Below are 19,553 nucleotides of genomic sequence, written 5' to 3'. Positions count from 1 at the left end.
AATTGCCTTTCAACTTTGTTTCTAATACTTTGACTTAAGTCTGATCCTTTTATATTCAACTTCTGATTTCCATAAGCAGTGCTTGAACTCCTGGCCTCAGGGAACATCTGTCCTTTTCCAGTCTTCAGGGGCATTCTCAAAGATTCGGGGTGGTTCCACTTTCTCCAGAGCCCACAGAATTGGTTCTGATATGACCCAGGTTTAAAGTCTCTTTAATAGCAAGTCTCCTATATAGTTTTTGAAGGTTGAAAGTTCCCATAGGTGATAGTCCCTACTTTATTGTCTTCTTTTTTCTAATTGTGAGTGGTGTTGTCTACTACCTCCACTCCCAATCAACTTGGGATCAGACTCAGGCTCTTTCTTACTCCCATGGGAAAGTGGTATGTCTTCTTGGTTTTCATTTTTACCTCTAAGCGACAGATGTCGTTTGTGACATCTGGAGCTCTTGTTTTCTGATGCTTTTCTGCGCATGTCTGTGCTGTGTGAGACAACCCTGTCAAATTCTGTCAAATGATCCAAGAACTGTCTTGGATCATTTAAAATGTTAACATATTTAAATGTCCTCATTACTCTGACATCCATAAGCAATCCTTAATGTCGCTAATAAAAATTGGGGCAGATTTATAATATGTATTAACCTTTGAGGGGGAATTTCCCCCAAAGCATTTTCACCATTCTTCCAAATCTGTGGTAAGCTTGTTTCTGGGAAAGGTAGTGGGTTTGGAAAATCATGGGTAGGAACAAATTGTAGGGATTGACGTAGAAAGAGAAGGAAACAGAAGTCCAGGTTAGCTCCAATGTTGCATGACCTCGCATTTTTGTTTCATTTCCTCAATAAACATTTCTTGACAAACAAATGATAAAAAATTGCAGATACACAGATGTTTACTAGACTTATCATGGTGATCACTTCATATGGTGTATACATGTTAAATCACTGTTGTATATATGAAACTAATACAATATTGTATTCTAACTATATTTTAATTAAAAAAATTTTTTTAAAGAATTGCAGCTATGACTGTCAACTAAACAGGAGCAAGTCTGTAATGCTAAGGTCTTGAAGAATTTGGAGGTGGCCCCTAGTATTTACCATGGCTAAAATAGAGGGGACATGGAGGCTGCCCTGATGCCTCTGAGTGGACTTTAAGCACTTTTAGGACAGAAATGGGGCTTCTTCCTCTTCAGATCTCCCACATTTCCTCTTGAGATCTTCCACAGTGTCTGACATAGTGCTGGACCCACAGAGGGTCTTCAGTGAGCATTTGTTGCATTTGCTAAACTTGAACATATCATTCATCCACCTTAAGGAGGTAGCATAGCACTTGGTGCTCATGAGAATGAAAATTCTTTTTTTGAGTAACATTTACTCTTAAAATATTTGCATTTCAACCCTCCTATTCAGGCTTATCTCATAATCTATCCCTTCAAGAGTCAGAGGTATCTCTTTGCAGGTGGCAAGGAATCCAGGCTGTGGCATTTTCCACCTCATTTGGAGAGGACATTAGAGCTCAGTGGTTAAAAGTACCAAGTGTGAGGCAAGGAGGCAGGGGCTTGAACCTACCTCTGCTCAGTATCATCTCTCTGTTGTTAGACTAGTTTCTTAGCCTCTCAGAGAAGGCTAAGGCCTACTATGCCTTGGTTTCTTCATCTGAATGCAGCTAATAATTGTACCCACTGTATCAGGATTAAGTTTGATTGTCAGTAAGCAGAAGCCCAAAACATTAGTGACTTAAACAAGAAGGTTTATTTCTTCTCATGTATAAATTTGAAGATAGACAATCCTGAACTAGTATGGTGGCTCTCTTCCATTAAATCCTCAGGGACCCAAGCTCCTTCCAGCTCACCAAGAGTATCACTTTCTTCCTCAGGGTCCAAGATTGCAGCCATCACAGTTGCTTTCCAGACAACAGAGTAGAAGAAGAAATGAAGAACCAAAAAAAAGGGGCAAAGGTGTTCCCAGACTGTTTTTAAGAAAGTTCTTGAGAGTCATCGTGTAACACCTCTACTTACATTCCATCTGCCAGAACTGAGTCACATGTCCATTTCCATCAGTAAGAGAGAATGGGAAATATTGACTTTATTCTGGATGGCCACATACATGACCAGAAATTCTATGACTGTGAAAGAAAGGGAGAATAGACACTGGGAGACAAGTGGTAATCTCTACCACACCCACTTAGAGAGTTGTGGTGAGAATTAAATGAGGTGATGCATCCAAAGTCCTTTCAAGATACCTTGTAGGACTCAATGTATGATCTGTTCTACCATCATGCTACCATCATGATACTGTTTGGAGAAAGTGGAAAGTCTCGAAAGAAGGAATTGAGATCTTTGAACTACAAGAAGCCCTTCTAGGATGTGGAAGGACAATGCTAAGTAGGGTCTTGACACTATCATAGGTCACAAATCATTTCCCTCTCCTTTAATCAGTGGCACTTTCTCCCCACTTTCTTGCAGGAGCAGATCTTGTGATTAATGAAGTGATGTGGTGGGACCATGGAGTGTATTATTGCACCATTGAGGCTCCAGGGGACACATCAGGTGACCCAGATAAGGAGGTGAAGCTCATTGTGCTGCGTAAGTGCTGCAGGAACTTTCTACTTTTCCACCCCATCCTGACAATTTTTTCCATATAGAAAAAAAAAGGGCAAAAAGCAGAAACAGGCAAGCCCAGGTTTGCCAACCTCTGAAGTTCCCTTACCAAAGCTAAACTTTTATTGCTTTCTGTAGTATATTGCTTAACCTTAAACTGTGGATCAAAAGCTGTATTTATTAGACCTCTAGGGTATTAGAACTGGGAACATGCCCCTGTATATTTAGTTCAGCCCCTGCTTGGCTTCTCCCCTGCAGACTGGCTGACGGTGATCTTCATCATTATGGGAGCCCTCCTCCTGCTCCTGCTGATTGGAGTGTGCTGGTGCCAGTGCTGTCCTCAGTATTGCTGCTGCTATGTCCGCTGCCCCTGCTGTCCCAATCGCTGCTGCTGCCCTGAGGAAGGTGAGAGCAGGTGGACAAGCAGTGCAATGGGATGCTGCTGGTGCCTGTGTCCCAAACAGATCAGATTCAAAACCTTGTGTTTTTCCAGGTTCTCATGTATGACCTTCTCCCATCACAGATTTAGGGGTCTTTGGCCTCAGCTCAGAAAATGATGCTTGGGCAAACTACAGAGTCAAGTGAAAGGACTTTTTCCTGGCCTCATTTGAGCCTGTCTAAGGCCTTTTCAGATGGCTGTGCCTACTGATGGCATATCATTTGCGGCTCTGATATCCCTGTGCTCCACTTATGATCCTGGCACTGACCTTGCTTGACCATGAGGTAGCTGAAGGGAGTGGTTTAAATGTAGCAGTGAGACCCCTGGCTGGGTGACTCGGTTGGAGCATCGTCCTATACACCAAAAGGTTGCTGGTTTGATTTCCAGTCAGGGCACACACCTACTTCATGGGTTTTGTCCCCGGTTGGGATGTGTACGGGAGGCAACCGTCCAGTGTTTCTCTCTCACGTCAGTGTTTCTTTTTCTTTCTGTCCCTCTCTCTGTCTCTCTCCCTCTCTCAAATCAATAAACATATCATCAGGTGAGTATAAATAAACAAATAAATGCAGCAGTGAAGAGAGGAGCCCGCTCCTTAGAGATGACTTGAAAAGAGCAGGTTAAAGGAAAGAGGTGTTAGAACAGTGGTTCTCAAACTTAAGAATCACCTAGAAGGCTTATTAAAGCTTAATTGCCAGCTTCACCTCTGGAGTTTCTGACTTAATTGGTCTGGGGTGGGTCTGAGAGTTTACATTTATCAGAAGTTCCCGGGTGATATGATGTTGCTGGTCTGGAGGCCACACTTTGGGAATGTCTGTGTTAGGGGAAGGGAAGAGGAAGTGGGAGAATATCGTGCTCTTATTGTGATCTTTCTTTAGTCTGAAATTTGACTTTTTAAATATTTATTTATGTATTTATTTATTTTTAGAGAAAAGAGAAAGGAGGGAGAAAGTGAGGAAGAGAAACATCTTCATGCAAGAGAAACATCGATCAGTCACCTCTCCCATACTCCCAGTCAAGGGTCCGGCCTGCAACTCAGGCACCTGCCCCAACTGGGATCTGAACTGATAACCGTTTGGTCTATGACATGGTGCCCAAGCCACTGAGCTACACCAGTCAGGGCTGACATTTGATTTTTTAAAACAGAATTATGACATGCCCTAAGCAATTTGGCTGCAAGATGCACGTTGAAGATAAAAGAATAATGAATTATTGTACAATAATCTTTTCTTAGTAGATATCTGGAGTAGAATTAACTTCTTTTCATGGAAGGGGTATTTGTGTTTTTAAAATAACAAAAATATTTCCTTTTCCTGATAAGTATTACGTTGTAGAAAATTTTAGAAATTCTGGAATATGTACAGACTAATCTTAGTATCCAAAGATAGCCACTCTTATCATTTTGGTCCTTTTGAAAGGGAATTTTTAAAAGGGGAAAATAAGGAATTGCCTCTTAAGATGGAAACAAAACCTAATCTACAGTGTCAAGAAGGTCAATGGTCTAAGTCTGGTTTCAGGCCTGTGTTCTGAGGTTGCTGTCTTACAGGAAAAGAGAACTAACTTTAATTGGATGTTTGGGCTGCGTAGGCCCTTTGCATATATTTCCCCATTGAACCTTCACAACCCTAGAAGGCAGGTATCATCACTTTTTAACAGATGAGGGCACGGAAGGTCAGAGAAGTCACACAGCAAGTAGGAGTGGGAGCACAGTGTTTAATCCATGTTTATCTGACTTATGAGAGCCTGAATTTCCCACAGTAGAGCCTGCCACAACCTCTATGTGTAGATCACAATGGTTGGTTATAATACCAATAAACTTCGTAAATAGGGGAAAAATAGCAGAAAACTCAATATTGGGCTGTGGTGCTCCCTACCTTCAAGGGGACTCCAGGGGAGACGCCATGAAGAAGTCACTGTCGCTGGAGTAGTAATGTACAGGAAGAGATAAGAAAAACCCTCTCAAAGCCTTATTAGAATCCCTAAATCAGTGGGACACTCAAAACAGGTAGAACTGAGGTCAAACCCTCCACAAATGATAGATGTATCCACTGTTGGTCAGCTGATAAATAGGTTCCCGGGGAGGGTAGTTCCTCCTAAGTGGTTAGAGTTCATTTAGAAGAACTGGTGAAGGCAAGAAATGCAGTCCCTAGACTGGACAAATAAAGGTCCCTAGACTGGAGCAGATGAGGTCACTTCCGAAGTGAGTCACTGTCCTGAGAAGTTTGGTGACGAGAGGAGATTATATGGAGGGGGCAGAAGTTGTTAGGAAAGCTCTTAGAGAAGAGAGTGTGTGTGTGTGTGTGTGTGTGTGTGACTTTTTTGTTTGGTTTTGTAAAAAAGAACCATAAGCATATTTGTAGGCCAAGACCCAAGGCTTATGGAAAATCAGTAAAGGGAGGTGATCACCGAGGAGTGATGGAGTCAATGATGAAATGACCACCTTTAGAAAAGAAAGGAAAGACAGCCTGACCTCTGAAGAGAGCAAGGAAGTCATTATAATATAGACAATGATTAAAATATAAGGGAGGAAGCTGAGGCAGATCACATTGGACAAATCAAACTTCCAGACACAGAAGAGAGCTTTAAGAATGATGTCAGTGGTTCTTGAATTTCTCTGACCACAGCCAACCTCCCTAACCTGCTCCACTTTCCAGTGAGAGTTAGTAGAGGAGAAAAATGAAAATGACACCACATTTCAGTAACTCTTTTTTAAAAAAAGGTTTTGTTTATTTTTAGAGAGAGGGCAAGGGAGGGAGAAAAAGAGGGAGAGAAACATCAGTTGGTTATCTCTTGTATGTACGCCAACTGGGGACCAGACCTGTAGCCCAAACATGTGCTCTGACTGGGAATTGAACCTGTGACCTTTTGCCTTTCAGGATAATGCCCAACCCACTGAGCCATACCAGTCAGGGCACATTTCATTAACTTTTGATAATTTACTTAGTACTAATAAACAACCAACAGTAGAACTTAAAAATGAAAGTTATTGAAATGGAAACTTATTTTTTTTCTGTGAGAACCAGAGAAACAGTTTTCATCCCTAGATTGTTTACTGGCCCTCCTCCCCACAGAACCTGTGGCACACCCTGCAGTAGGCCACAGGCCACACTGGAATCTCTGATCTGTGCCCCACACTGCCCCATCAGCCTCACAGGTGTGGGATGTGAGGCCTAGTGAGACTTTCTCACAAGTATACACTGTTAGTGGTAGAGCCTGGACTAGAACTAGGTCTCTTGATTCCTTACCCAGGGCTGGCTCCTCTTCCTCAACAAAGACAATATCATCAGCTGAAAATTCATGAGAAGGATAAGACATGAGAAATGGGATATGTTTAAACTGCTGCTCTCGACGAGGGAAGCAGGGTTGACAGATCAGTCAGGGAAAGTCAGGATGGGAAGAGGGCTACTTGAGGTCAGTTCCCCTACAGTGCAGTCAGCTCTAGCAGTTTGTGGCTAGGAAGCATGTGCTGGTAGTTCCCTAAAGCTGAGTGTGTAAGGGTTCAAAGGGTATGGGATTCTAGAAAGCTCCTGAGGATGTTAATGAAATGACTAGCCAGTCAAGTCATATGGGCAACTGGTAATATGGGAAAAAGCAAAAGGACTGTGTGGCCCTAGATCAAAAGAGGGCAAAGAGTGAGTTCTGTAAGAGTGGAAAAGAGGTAGTAAGGAATGGTAAGCAGTTACAAGCAAGTGCAGTTGGAGCTCTTCAGGGGAACCACAGATGATGCCCACAGATGACGCTGGCTGCAGAAGACAAGAGGCGCAGGTCTCTGGGGGAGGGGGAGGTTTTGAGTGTCATTTCTATCAGGAAGGAGACATCTTAAAGAATATGCCCCAGGTTTTCCTGAGAAATGAAGATGAATGTCCATTGGGTGGTTTAGTCTCCAAATATGTACTTTTGTCTACTATGGGATCTACAGCAAAAGAAGTAGCTTATTCTAATAATTTATTAAAACAGTGAGAGCCACTATTTGTTGACAGTCATATATTAGGCATTTTTTGTGTATTACCTCACTTAACCTCAACAATCTGGTGAAGTAAGTATTACTCCTATCTCACATATGAAGAGACTTGGTTTAGACCCTCTGAAAACTCACTCAGCATCACACAGCTAGTACATGCTGGGATTCCAGTTAAGTCCATCTGACCCTCAAAGCTATATGTAAGGAAACCTATCCCTGAGGATCATACTTTTCAAAAGGTTTTGAGGATTCTCAATAGTCAACTCCAATTTTACTCCCTGCATTAGAATGAGGGAACTTATTGAAAACACAGATTTTCTTGCCTTGCATTAGGCTGAAGGAGAGTTTCTGGGAAGTGGGACCCAGGCGTCTGCATTTTTAACCAGCTCATTAAAGGTGACCAAGGAAGACTTTACTCCACTGTGGTTCCGAGATAACTTTCTAGGAGTCTTTTGAAGCTGTGTTGCTTTCTCTGTACTTCTCATTTAATTGCCTGTCTGATTCCCCTTTAGCTGAGCAACAGAAAATCTTGATAGTTTATACGTCCCCATGTGGCTGTTTCCAGGGTCAGGATGGGCAAGGGAGAAGCTCAGAGGCTGTGTTTTCTACTGTTATTAGTTCCTGTGCATCAGGGAAGGGAGGACCACTGAGAAAAAAGGTGGTAGCAGCTAAAAAAGGAACAGATGGGTGACTCTGGAGTGTGTGAAAATTTGAACCAAATATCATGGAGGACCTGGAAGGATCCTTAGGGAGTTATCTGCGCAGAGTCCATTTAACTTAAAAGGTCATTTGGAGAGCCCTAGCAGAGTGGCTTTGTTGATTGGAGCATCATCTGATATAGCAAAACAGTGCGGGTTCGATCCCTGGTCAGGGCACATGACTAGGTTGTGACCCCTGGGGGAGGCAACCAATCCATGTTTTCTCTCCCCCTTTCTCCTTCCTTTCCTCCTTTCCCCTCCACTCTCCTCCCCTCTCCTCTGCTCTACCCCCCTCCCTTCTTCTCTGTGTAAAATAAATAAATGCTCAGGTGAGGGTTTTTTTAAAAAATAAGAAAAGTATTTAGAGAGCAAGGAGTAAGCCTAATGCTCCCTTTCTCTCCTATTCAATTGGAGAGTAGGTGAAGAAAGTGGCCAAAAGGGGGAATGGAACCATTTAGAGTAGGGGTGTCCAACTCATTTTCACTGGTAGGGCGGTGGAGGGGTGGGCACATCAGCCTCAGGGTTGCTTTCAAAAGGCCAAATGTAATTTCGACTTTTTAATGGTTAAAAAGTAGTTATAATTTAGGACGGCCTAAAATTATTTTGGCCCTTTGGGGAATACTTTTAAGAGAGGAAGCCAGGAGTCAATTAGAGGCGCAGGGGATGTATAAGGTTGTTCCCAATGGAATCAGATGTCCCAGGCCTTGGGGGCAGGATTTTGAGGATTTTGAAAGGTGCAGAGGTGAGCTGGAGAGAAATGAGGAGGTAGTGCTGAGCAAGGGTTTTTTGCTTCACAGAAATAAAGGAGTCTCGGGACTTGGTGATTTGGCAGAGAGAATACAGACATGGGTGTCAGACACAGAGTCACACCCTGCCTCTGCCAGTCACCTACTGTTGGACTGTGGGCTGGGGAGGTAACCTCTAGGAGCCCAACTTCCTCATCTAATCCTACACTGAAGATTTCTCTGAGGACCAGTTAGCTTATGTAAAGTGGCACATATCATGCAGGGCATTGTGTATGCTGATGGTGGCACACACAGGGAGCTAGGGAGGCATGTGTTGGTAAAAGCAGGAGGAAAGTATTGAGCATGTGGACTTGTCTTTGGAGGGTCTGGAGTGCTGTCCATTGGCTTGAAGGTGTAGCAGCTGGGTGAGCTGCTATGAGTTTGCATTCAATTTCCTCCAGGCTGGGCTGCGACTCACCACTAGGGCTGGAGCTCCAGACATTTCTGGGGCCTCTGCTGCAACCACTTCCTGTTGTGCTGGAAGTTTTTTTTTTTCACACTGGAGACAAGCCACTGAGTAGCTGTCCAGGTGGCCTCACCAAATCCTCCACCCTGTGCTGCTGGGTCCAAAATGCCTGCCTTCTTTCCCCTCTACTGTGGCAGAAGGAGGCTTCAGGCAGAGCCTGCTGTGTCAGGGGTGACCTCAGGGCTTGGGAACCCAGGAGGAGGTGAGAGTGCCAGGCTGAGGGCCTGAGGCAGGCACTTCCTGCACTCAAACACACAAGCACACTTCCTACACGCATGGGTAGTTGGGGACTTTGGGAGACATGGCACTCATCAAAGTTACCTCGAAACAGAAATTCATGAACAAAAACAACCAAATGCTTTTGTTTTTAAGATTCACTCACTGTGGGTGGTGAGCTTCAGACCAACTGCACCTAGGGGACTAGAGTCACATTTCCATGGAAACCTTGTGCTGCTTTTTTGTTATTATTTTTGCCCTGATAGGAAATGGTATTTCCTTTGTCCCTTCTCTGTCTCACCCCACCCCTTAGAGATTCCCCACCATGTAGGGAAAACCCCAACACTTACTAAGGTTGAGGAGAAGGGTACAAAACGTCCACTGGATCCACTTCAGCTTTTTGCTTTCTCTTGCCTTCCACTGGTTTTCTCCTACTGGGCCAGGGTACTAGCTACAAACGTTCTTTACCAGTAACTCTGCCCATTTACCTCAGCATCTACATCCTTCTCTTTTTGGTTTTCCACTCTGAATAGGCAGCCCTGAACTTCCCTGGCAGCCCCTGACTCACAGCCTCCTCTAAACTCTTGCATCTGTACCAGCTATATTTGGCCTGTGGCTGAAGACCTTGTTGGTCTGTGGCCTGAGATTTTACTGCCTGCTAATTACCATGTATGTCCCTATACATTATAGGTGACTTGGGAATGGGCAGGATGATGAAATGTTTTCAAGATTAGGAAGTCAATTTTAAGAGTATACTAACCAGAAGTGCAGGAATCGCAGTCTTGCCAAAAGAATTTATTCCCAGTTCATTCCCAGAGAAACAATTAATTCCTACTCCTTTGCCTCTAACTCCCATGCAAGATAGTTCATAATGAACTTTGAGGAGGGGAACTGGCCTTCTGGCAAGGCTGCTGGGCAGCGAGAAGTAAAGTGGGGGATGTGGGCCTTGCCCTGGGTAAGGGTCTGCATTTTACCTTCTCCCCCCACAGCCCTGGCCCGCCACCGCCGCATGAAGCAGGCTCAGGCCCTAGGTCCTCAGATGATGGAAAAACCCCTGTACTGGGGGGCGGACAGAAGCTCCCAGTTTTCATCTTATCCAATGAACCAACTGCTGCAGCGAGGTAAACCTTGCCAGAGATTTAGGGTGGGAGAGGGCAAGGGTAGGAGCATGGGCTGCCTCAGGCCTTTTTGACCAATGTGGAGGGTGTGTATATGGTTGAGGGTGGGAGGGATGGACGCAAACTAAATAATGTGGCCTTTTGGTGTCCCAGTTCTGAGGAGCACGCTGGGGGTCAGCCTTTCTCCAAATTCTTATCCTTGTCTTCATACAGATTTGTCCCTGCAATCCAGCCTCCCACAGATGCCAATGACCCAGACCACTGCTCACCCTCCCATCACCAATGGTGTCCTGGAGTATTTGGAGAAAGAGTTGCGGAATTTCAACCCAGCCCTACCCCTGACCCCTGACCTCAAAGCCATATCTGGCCAACCCCACAGTATGCTGTCCTCCCTGGGCTCGGAGGTTGTGGAACGCAGAATCATCCGCCTGCCCCCACTGATCAGACACCTGCCGTCTTCTCAGAGGACCAGCAACTCCTCACGCCAGCAATGGCTTCCCCCAGTTTCTCCAGGACCCTGGCATTTGAGCGAGGAGAGAAGGCAGCACCATCTCTCTGAGTTCCACCAGGAGCTCCAGGACCGGGAGCCTAAGCGATGGGCATTGGAACGAAGGGAGCTGGACCAACTTCGGGGTGTAAGGCACCGCAGCTCCAGGCTGAACACATCACCCATGCCCTGGTCAGATGGGGAAAGCCTCAGCGAAGGCCCTTCATCCGGTGAGGACCACTGGCAGTGGCTCAACCACCTGCCTCTCCGGAGCCAGAGGAGCCGGAGCCGGAGCCGGAGCCGTTACTTAGACAGACCCCGCAGGCCCAGCCCCCGAGAGAGCACCCACAGGCACCAGACACGCAGGCACCGCAGCTACTCCCCTCCCCTGCCCTCAGGCCTCAGTTCTTGGAGCTCTGAAGAGGAGAAGGAGAGGGAACCCCGGAGCTGGGGGGCCCACCGCCGTCGTTCCCGCTCCCCAAACTGGCCTGAGGAGAAGCCACCCAGCTACCGCTCACTGGATGTCATCCCAGGCAAGAATGGCAGGAAAAAAGGGAATGTGGAGAGGCGCTCGGTGAGCTTGGGACATCCTGTTGAGGGTAGGGCGCGGTCAGAAGGGACTCTTCAGCCAGGCTTGGCCACAGCTGACAAGGTCACCTCATATACCACTGCTGAGGATACCTCTTCCCTGTTTTGCTCAGCTAGCCCTGTGGTGAGACACCTCTTATAGAGCTGGAAGGGACCTAGTGAGTGCAGAGGGCAGGTGAGGTGCTGGATGCTTACAGAAGGCTTTCTCATCCTCAGGTCCCTCCATTTCACAGATGAGGAAATGAGGCTCAGAATAATTAAGCACCAAGTGAGTAGTGGCACCAGGACTTGAACACTGGTCTTGATGGCTGAAGCTTTACTTCCTGTCACAGCTGCTTTGCTTTACTTAGCAACTGTATTTCCATACCCCAAATTAGAACACGTGGTGTGACAGAGGATGTATGTGCTACTTCTGGCGCTTCAAGTCAGTGTGCAAGACCCTGTTGTAGTCAAAGGTGAGGTCCTCTGAAACCCCCACCCTCTTCCTGGGAAAGGATCATTGAACTGATCAACATAAGAAAAAAGATCAAATGTGGTTCAAAACTTGAGGATTCTGTGAACAGGCAAGGTTATCACAGTACGGGTCAATTTACCAGCCTGAAAGGGTTGCTACGAGGGATGTAGGCTTTGGGACCTCTGAATAGAAACCATTTTTTAAAAAAGATGTAACTTTAAAAATCATTTCATAATTAATATACCCAAATGATGGTATTCTTTTGAAGATTTTATTTATTTATTTTTAGGGAGAGCAGAAGGGAGAGAGAAAGATGGGGAGAAACATCCACATGAGACAAACATATTGATCGGTTGCCTTTCCTATGAGCCCCAACCAGGGACCAAAACTGCAAACCTAGGCACATGCCCTGACTGGGAACAAACTGGCAACCTTTGCTTTGCCGGATAACACAACTGAGCAACTGAGCCACACTGGTCAGGGTGATGGTATTTTATTTTATTTATTTTATTTTATTTTATTTTTTATTTATTTTATTTTATTTTTATTATTTTATTTTATTATTATTTAATTTTATTTTTTAGAAAGAGGGGAAAGGAGGCAGAAAGAACAGGAGAGAAATATCAATATGTGGTTGCCTCTCACACACCCACAACTGGGGACCTGACTCACAACCCAGGCATGTGCCCTGACTGGGAATTGAACCAGCAACAGCTTGGTTCACAGGCCAGCACTCAATCCACTGAGCCACACCAGCCAGGGCAATGGTACTCTTTTAATGTCATTTTGCAAAGTTATGCTGTCACAACTCAAGATACTACAGGTATCTGAAGGTAGTATTTATGAACTACCTTCAGAGTCATCTTACAAGCTATGTACAAAAATCTATTTCTCTATTTGTCCAGAATCCTTTTTCTGTTTTGATTCTGTTGACATAAAGGGATATGTGGCTCTAAGAGCAGTTTCCAAGGGGAGGGATATTATAGGAACAAGAATTTTAGTCCCACACACTTTGAAGCATGTAGCACACATTTGGAAATGCAGATTCTGCTATAATTTGTTTAAAAACCAGTGCACACAGTGTGTGTGTACAAAGGAACAGATACCTATGAGCCACTGTGCTGGTCTTTCTAGGGAAGCACCTTGGTGACAATGATTTGTGAAGATAGCAGTGAAGGCCTGTAGACATTTCTGAAATAATCAATGACAATCACATCATATTCCCACAGATGTCCCATGAGAGAGGCAAAGACCAGTAATAATGAAAATTAGTAGTATCCTAGCTGATACTGTGCTATGGACATTTATGCTACACCTCATTTAATCCTTGTAACACTGGGTGAGATTTGTACAGTTGACTTCACTTTACAGTAGGTACAACCCTTCCTCCAGTGTTAAAGCCAGTAAGAAAATTACATCCTGAGGGGAAGCACAGGATCAGTTAGATCTGGGAAAACTGCTGTTACTTCAATTATAAAGTGACTAAACTGTCTCTTAACTTCATTTTAACAGAGAAATGCAATTTAAAAGCCAGCTTTGGGCCTTAACCCAAACCCTATTTTCTTTTAATTTCCTTCTTGTCTTTATTTTCTGCTAAGTTAAATTATGTGGTTTCTTTTAAGTTAGAGAAGGGTGAAAGGAATGCCAGTTATGTTCCAGACACTGGAGTAAGCCCTTTTCAAGCCTTAGTTCATATAATCCTTTTAACAGCCAGGCGAGGTTCAGTGAGATGAAGGAACTTGCTCAGAGTCATGCCGGCAACACGTAGCAAAGCCAGAATTTGAACAGTCCTCTGACTCTCAAACCTGTGCCCTTTTCAGTCATGCTGTGTGGGGCAGTGCTGTTTCCTCGTGACTTTATTTCTTCATTTTCTGAAAGCTTCCTTTATCATACAGATGTGCACAGCAATAATTCTACCACAAGTAAACCATATTTTTTATTGTAAAGTTGCCGGTGAGAGGCAAAGATTTCACTGAAGATAATTTTTAAAGCCCTCATTGTTTTGGATGTCTCTGAGCTTATCTCCCAAAGAGCTATCGCTTTACTTTAATCACATTCAACTGTCCACTCATATTCTGAGTGACCAGAGGCCAGGACCAAAACTTGATTTGGAAGATTGGTAGGTTAGAAGGACATAGTGCTTTGTGTGTAACCTGAACATTGAATGTCTTTAGTGAGGCCAAAATATTACTCTTCTCCTCTGCTTGGTGGGGCTGAGTGCTTCCCACACACCTCCTTAGCCTCTGAAGAAGTCTTTGGCACCTGTAGCTACCTTCTGAAGCTATAAAACACTTGGGCCACTAGATGGTGATCTTTGATTATGTATAACTTGAAGTTTGTTTTACCCCTTGCGTACATACAATTTATTACTTTTTTTTAAGTATATTTTATTGATTATGCTATTATAGTTGTCTCATATCATTTCTCCGATTTACCCCCTCCATCCTGCACCATCCCTCCTTCCAGGATTAGTACCCCCCTTAGTTCATGTCCATGAGTCACACATAGAAGTTTTTGGCTTCTCCATTTCCTATACTATCCTTAACCTTCCCCTGTCTATTTTGTGCCTACCATTTATGCTTCTTATTCCCTGTACCTTTTCCCCCAATTCTCTCCCCACCCTCTCCCTGCTGATAACCCTCCATGTGATCTCCATTTCTGTGATTCTCTTCCTGTTCTATGTTTGCTTAGTTTGTTTTTGTTTTTAGGTTCAGTTGTTGATAGTTGTGAGTTTGTTGTCATTTTACTCTTCATAGTTTTGATCTTCTTCTACTTCTTAGATAAGTCCCTTTAACATTTCATATAATAAAGGCTAGGTGATGATGAACTCCTTGAACTTGACCTTATCTGGGAAGCACTTTATCTGTCCTTCCATTCTAAATGATATGTTTGCTGGATAGAGTAATCTTGAATGTAGGTCTTTGCATTTCATGACTTGGAATACTTCTTTCTGGCCCCTTCTTGCCTATAAGGTTTCTTTTGAGAAATCAGCTGCTAGTCTTATGGTAACTGCTTTGTATGTAACTCCTTTCCTCTTGCTGCCTTTTAGATTCTCTCCTTATTTTTAATCTTGGGTAACTTAGTTATGATGTGTCTTGGTATGTTCCTCCTTCTTCTTTGGGGGTCCAACTTCTTTGGGACTCTCTGAGTTTCCTGGACTTTCATGTCTATTTCCGTCACCAGGTTAGGGAAGCTTTCCTTCATTATTTATTTAAATAAGTTTTCAATTTCTTGCTCTTCCTCTTCTCCTTCTGGCACACCCTATGATTCAGATCTTAGAATGTTTAAAGTTGTCCCAGAGGTTCCTCAGCCTCTCATCATTTTTTTTTTGAATTCTTGTTTATTCATTCTGTTTCAGTTGAATGTTTATTTCTTCCTTTTGTTCCAAATCTTTGATTTGATCTCAGTTACCTTCCCTTCACTGTTGGTTTCCTGTATGTTTTTCTTGATTTCACTTTGCATAGCCATTACTTCTTCCTCTGTTCTGTAATCATACTCAATCATTTCTGTGAGCATCCTGATTACCAGTGTTTTAAACTCTGCATCTGATTCTGATAGGTTGTCTATCTCCTTGTCACTTAGTTCTTTTTCTGGAGTTTTGATCTATTCTTTCATTTGGAACATATTTCTTTGTCTTGGCGCACCTTGGTGTAAGGGACAGAGCCTTAGGTATTTGCTAGGGTGGGACAACCTGCTTTGCTGTGTTGTGTTGCTATGGTGCTCTATGTTGGGGAGGGGTCAGGGAGGAAACAATGCTGCTTGCTTGGCTCTCACCCTGATTTGAGGCACTTCCCTCACTCCCCACAAGCAGATTGTGCCCTTTCGGGTACTGATTCCCAGGTGGGTGGGTTTGTGTATATTTTAGGGCCCTGTGGGTCTCATCAGCAAATTGTCCTGTGAGATTGGGAGTTTCTCTTGCTGCTGCAACCCCCACAGAATTTTATAGCCCGAGGTTTTGAGTCTTTAGTTTCCCACACTAGAACCCTGGATTGTGCAGTCTGTCTCTCTCCCCAGTTGTTTCTCCCAGCTTATCCACACATGAATGTGGGACCACCCAATCTGCCCGCTGCTGCCTTGCCTGACCTGCTCTTCCAGCTGCTGCCTTGTTATGCATCTTCACAGCCCAGCTTTCTGTCCTCGCCCCTCCTACCAGTCTGGACAAATATTTCTTTAATTCCTTGGTTGTTGGACTTCTATGCAGCTCGATTTTCTGTCAGTTCCAGTTTTGTTGTTGTTGTTGTTTTTATATTGGTTGCTATTCTTTTTTTGGCTGTGTGAGGAAGTGAAGCCTACCTACACCTATGCCTACCTACCTTATGTCTTGACTGGAAGCCTATTACTATTTTCTTAAATCAGGCTTTTAGCAGCTACAGCTTCACCATAACTTGTTTTTACAAAATAATCATTAAAAATACTTTATTAAATATTCAGAAAAATATGAATTAATCAAAAAATCCTTTGGCTCACATGGAATCTTCACTCTCAAGCATAATATTTTTTAAAAAGACAAGAACTTCCATGTAAATGGTCTCATTGGAGTGTCAAATAGCTAAGAGCTGTTTTCTGAATAGTGCCTATGAGAAAACAGAAGTCATGTTGAGGAATCTCCCATTTGACTCCAGAACTAGGACACTAGCTGAGATCTTCTCATTTTAGGTCTCTGGTCTTTTCACTCCACCAAAGGCTGCAACCTCAGAAATGTAAGAAGCAGTAACATCAAGTTTTAAACCCCAGTGATTTCAGACTAAGTGGTCTCTATGTACTGGCCTCCTTCAAATTGATTACCCTTCTTCCCAATCATGCTCTATCAGAAAGGACTTTTCAAGATATTTCTGATTTGTTCTGAACTTCATCTGTACATACCTGTTCTAATACCTTTTCTAAGAGAAAATCACTGCATTCTTTCCTCTCCAAGCTAAACTCAAACTTTCTGTAGAGAGTCCCAGATTGTTTTTCTTTTTTCTTGACTCTGTCTTAATAAAAAAATATATATATTTAGATCAGGATACTTCATCTTCTCCTTTCAGTGAAATGTCTATCCTTGAAAATGTCTAGGGTTTTTTTTTTTCAGCAAACCCTGAACAAGTTCCTTTTGCCCCATTTTGTTGCTTTCCTTTGTGTCAGAGAGTATTTATCCCATGGCTTTCTGATTAGAACCCTCCTGCCCTAAAACTCACTTTCCTGCTAAAATGGAAACACACAAAATTTTTTAAAGTAGCGACATGAATATACATGCATATGTGGTGCATTTTGATCAATATGTTTTGGGATAGATACCTTATCTTGCCATTTCAAATAAGATAAGAAAAGCCACATTCATGGACTGCAGCTGCAGATATTCAGAACCTTAATAAAACAGTCCCCACCAATACAAAGAGAAATATGAGGAGTGCAAACCATAGTCCTTGCCCTCATAAACCAAGTTGAAACAGCCAAAAGATCAAGTGGAAGAATGTGTGAAGAAAAGCGACTAAATTTGGTTAGGAAGAGGTATTTAGTGATCTTTGAAAAATAACTTCAGAGAAGTACTAAAATATGAAGCTAAACCTTTTAGATGAGGGCTTTATGAATGAATGGTGGATAGACTGATGAATGAAGCAGGGTACCTTTTTTTTTCAATCTAAGGGGGCCTTGAAGATGTTAAAACTCAGCAAAAGGCAGAGTGAATGAGACTGTAAGAAATTTTCAGATATTAAAGATGTTTGGGGGAGGGTCAAGAAAGATAGCAAGAGAAAGCTAACCCCTTAGGGAGAGTCTGACTTTATGAAGAGTTAAAAAATAATTTTTGGATTCAGATCTGCTGTCCCAGCAGCCACCACTGATTGAGATTTGCACCTCAATCAGGTGCACCTTGTGTATTGTATGCACAGACAACTGAGCCCAGCTGACTGGATTTTTTGTGTTCTTCTATTCCTCAGGAGAGAGACAGCTCCCATAGTGGAAGGAGTGTGGTCATTTAGTCACCGGGCACAGCACCACTTCAGTGGCTACTTCTTAGCTCCTGCATGTCATCAGCATCACCTGCACTTCCAGGTGACTTGGCAAGGACACTGCAAGTCTACATTTAACAAGTTTGGGCTTAGATTCTGAAAATCAAACTGAAGAATTTTAAAAACAAGAACTTTAGGAATTAATGACTTAGTTTTAGCCTTGGTTCCCATTCTCTGCATATGTAGATAGTCTCTGACTTGTAATGAACCCAAATGAGATGTGATTCCTCAAGAACTTAGTAGCCTGAGTCTTCTACTAGGTTACACCACTCAGAACCATGAGCATTCTCAAAGAGAGAACTCAGGAATCTTTAAGAAAAAAAATCAATGATGTTTCAGGAGCAGGAAATCTATGGAGTACTATAGGGTAAGTTCTATGGTAACTTAACTCACTCTATAGCATATCCAGAGGGTCCCTCCATGTCAGGAGTCCACCGTGCTGCCCCCATGCCACATCCCAAGTGCTTTTGAGGACCCAGTAATAGATGGCACAGGAAATACTCCAACAATGTGCTCTCTTACAAGATATTTATTGCAAGTGTAGAAAATCACAGGAAGCAGTTTTGCACCAGCCTTACTCTTGTCCCTTTTTTCCTTTTTATTTTTCTTTTTTTGCCTATATGTAATTTATATTTCTGTATATGGTATGTATCCATTAAAATCACTTTAAATATTTCTTGGAAACAACTGAATATTGTTGTCCTGTAGGGTCAGGTGACACTGCCTCCCCTATCACCCAAGCTGTGTACTCAAGGTGAACCCTTCATGTGGGCTGAGTACACCCTCCTCTTGTAGTTGAACCTTGGTTGGTGTTGGCAGATCAATGGGATGGATTTACCCAGGCCAGTAAGCTGCAAGGATTGGCTGTGTCAATCCTTGCCACCAACCTCTGCCTTCTGTGCAGGGCCAGGGTGGTGGTGCTCCGACATGGTCTATAGCTGTCCACTGGGTGTGCTGGCCTTGGGGTTTCACAGGTGGTGAGGGCCAATATCAGCCCCCATCTGTGTTTTGCCTGGGGTCAGATTTCCTGAGCTATAAAGCAATCTGAGAAGGCTGCTACTTGTTTTGTGCTTGGAAATTCCCAAGTGAAGCAAAGCTATGAAACTAATCTGGCTGATGCTCCTGCCCAGCCTGGAGTTTACTGAGGCCAGCTATTGCTCATTTGATAGGATTTAGGAAGCTGTGAAGTGTGAGCCAAAACCAGCCATGCATATGGAAAACAACTTGGGTGGTCCCTTAAGTTGGGTGGGAGGGAGTCTCTGGGAATCTCCAATGGGGGGGCGGGGTCAAAGAGTGTTAGCAAGGTTGACAGAATCTCAAATATGGCGCCAGCCTGCTGACTCCATAGCTCTGTGGGTAGAGGGCTCAAAAAAGGGAAAATGGCCTGTGCTCGGCTTGATCCCAGACACTTCAGCCTCTCCCAGTATGCCACTGATGCCCTTCCAGCTGCCACCCTGGCGCTGCAGAGGGAGTGAATCTGAGTAGGTGAGTCCGAGTGGGGTTTCTTTAAGAGGGACTGCTTGGGGCTCCAAAAATTTCATCTACTGACTCAATCCCTGCTGGGTTTTGCAGCCAGAAATTATGGGGACTTATATTCCTGGCAGTGGAACCCTTGGCTGGGGGACCTGGTGTGGGGATGAGACTCCTTCCTCCCAAGATATCCCCCCCAAATTTTAATCCACCACATGAGAGGATCCCATTCCATATCTGTGCCCTCCTACCAGTCTTGATGGATGTGGTTTCTTTAATACTATAGTTG

The 19,553-nt window shown here is 43.7% G+C and overlaps 1 protein-coding gene across 4 annotated transcripts in view; it reads left to right on the top strand.

Moving 5' to 3' along the window:
* Positions 1 to 18,332, top strand: part of ILDR1 (immunoglobulin like domain containing receptor 1) — a 35,318-nt gene extending 16,986 nt beyond the window's left edge. For 2 of the 4 annotated variants that reach the window (XM_036018168.1, XM_028505183.2), the window contains 5 exons: positions 2,461 to 2,580; positions 2,854 to 3,000; positions 10,147 to 10,278; positions 10,489 to 11,336; positions 17,723 to 18,332. In XM_036018168.1, coding sequence (XP_035874061.1) covers positions 2,461 to 2,580; positions 2,854 to 3,000; positions 10,147 to 10,278; positions 10,489 to 11,336; positions 17,723 to 17,764 — 1,289 coding nt within the window. In that variant the 3' untranslated portion in view covers positions 17,765 to 18,332. Of the gene's footprint in view, positions 1 to 2,460; positions 2,581 to 2,853; positions 3,001 to 10,146; positions 10,279 to 10,488; positions 12,120 to 17,722 lie in introns of those variants that run through there. The other 2 variants (XM_036018167.1, XM_028505182.2) reach the window with 2 other exon arrangements.
* Positions 18,333 to 19,553: the final 1,221 nt, after the last annotated feature.

This window comes from Phyllostomus discolor, chromosome 2, assembly GCF_004126475.2.
Source record: "Phyllostomus discolor isolate MPI-MPIP mPhyDis1 chromosome 2, mPhyDis1.pri.v3, whole genome shotgun sequence".
Lineage (NCBI taxonomy): Eukaryota > Metazoa > Chordata > Mammalia > Chiroptera > Phyllostomidae > Phyllostomus > Phyllostomus discolor.
Note: the sequence above shows the minus strand (reverse complement) of the source record. Positions and strands in the feature narration are given on the sequence as shown.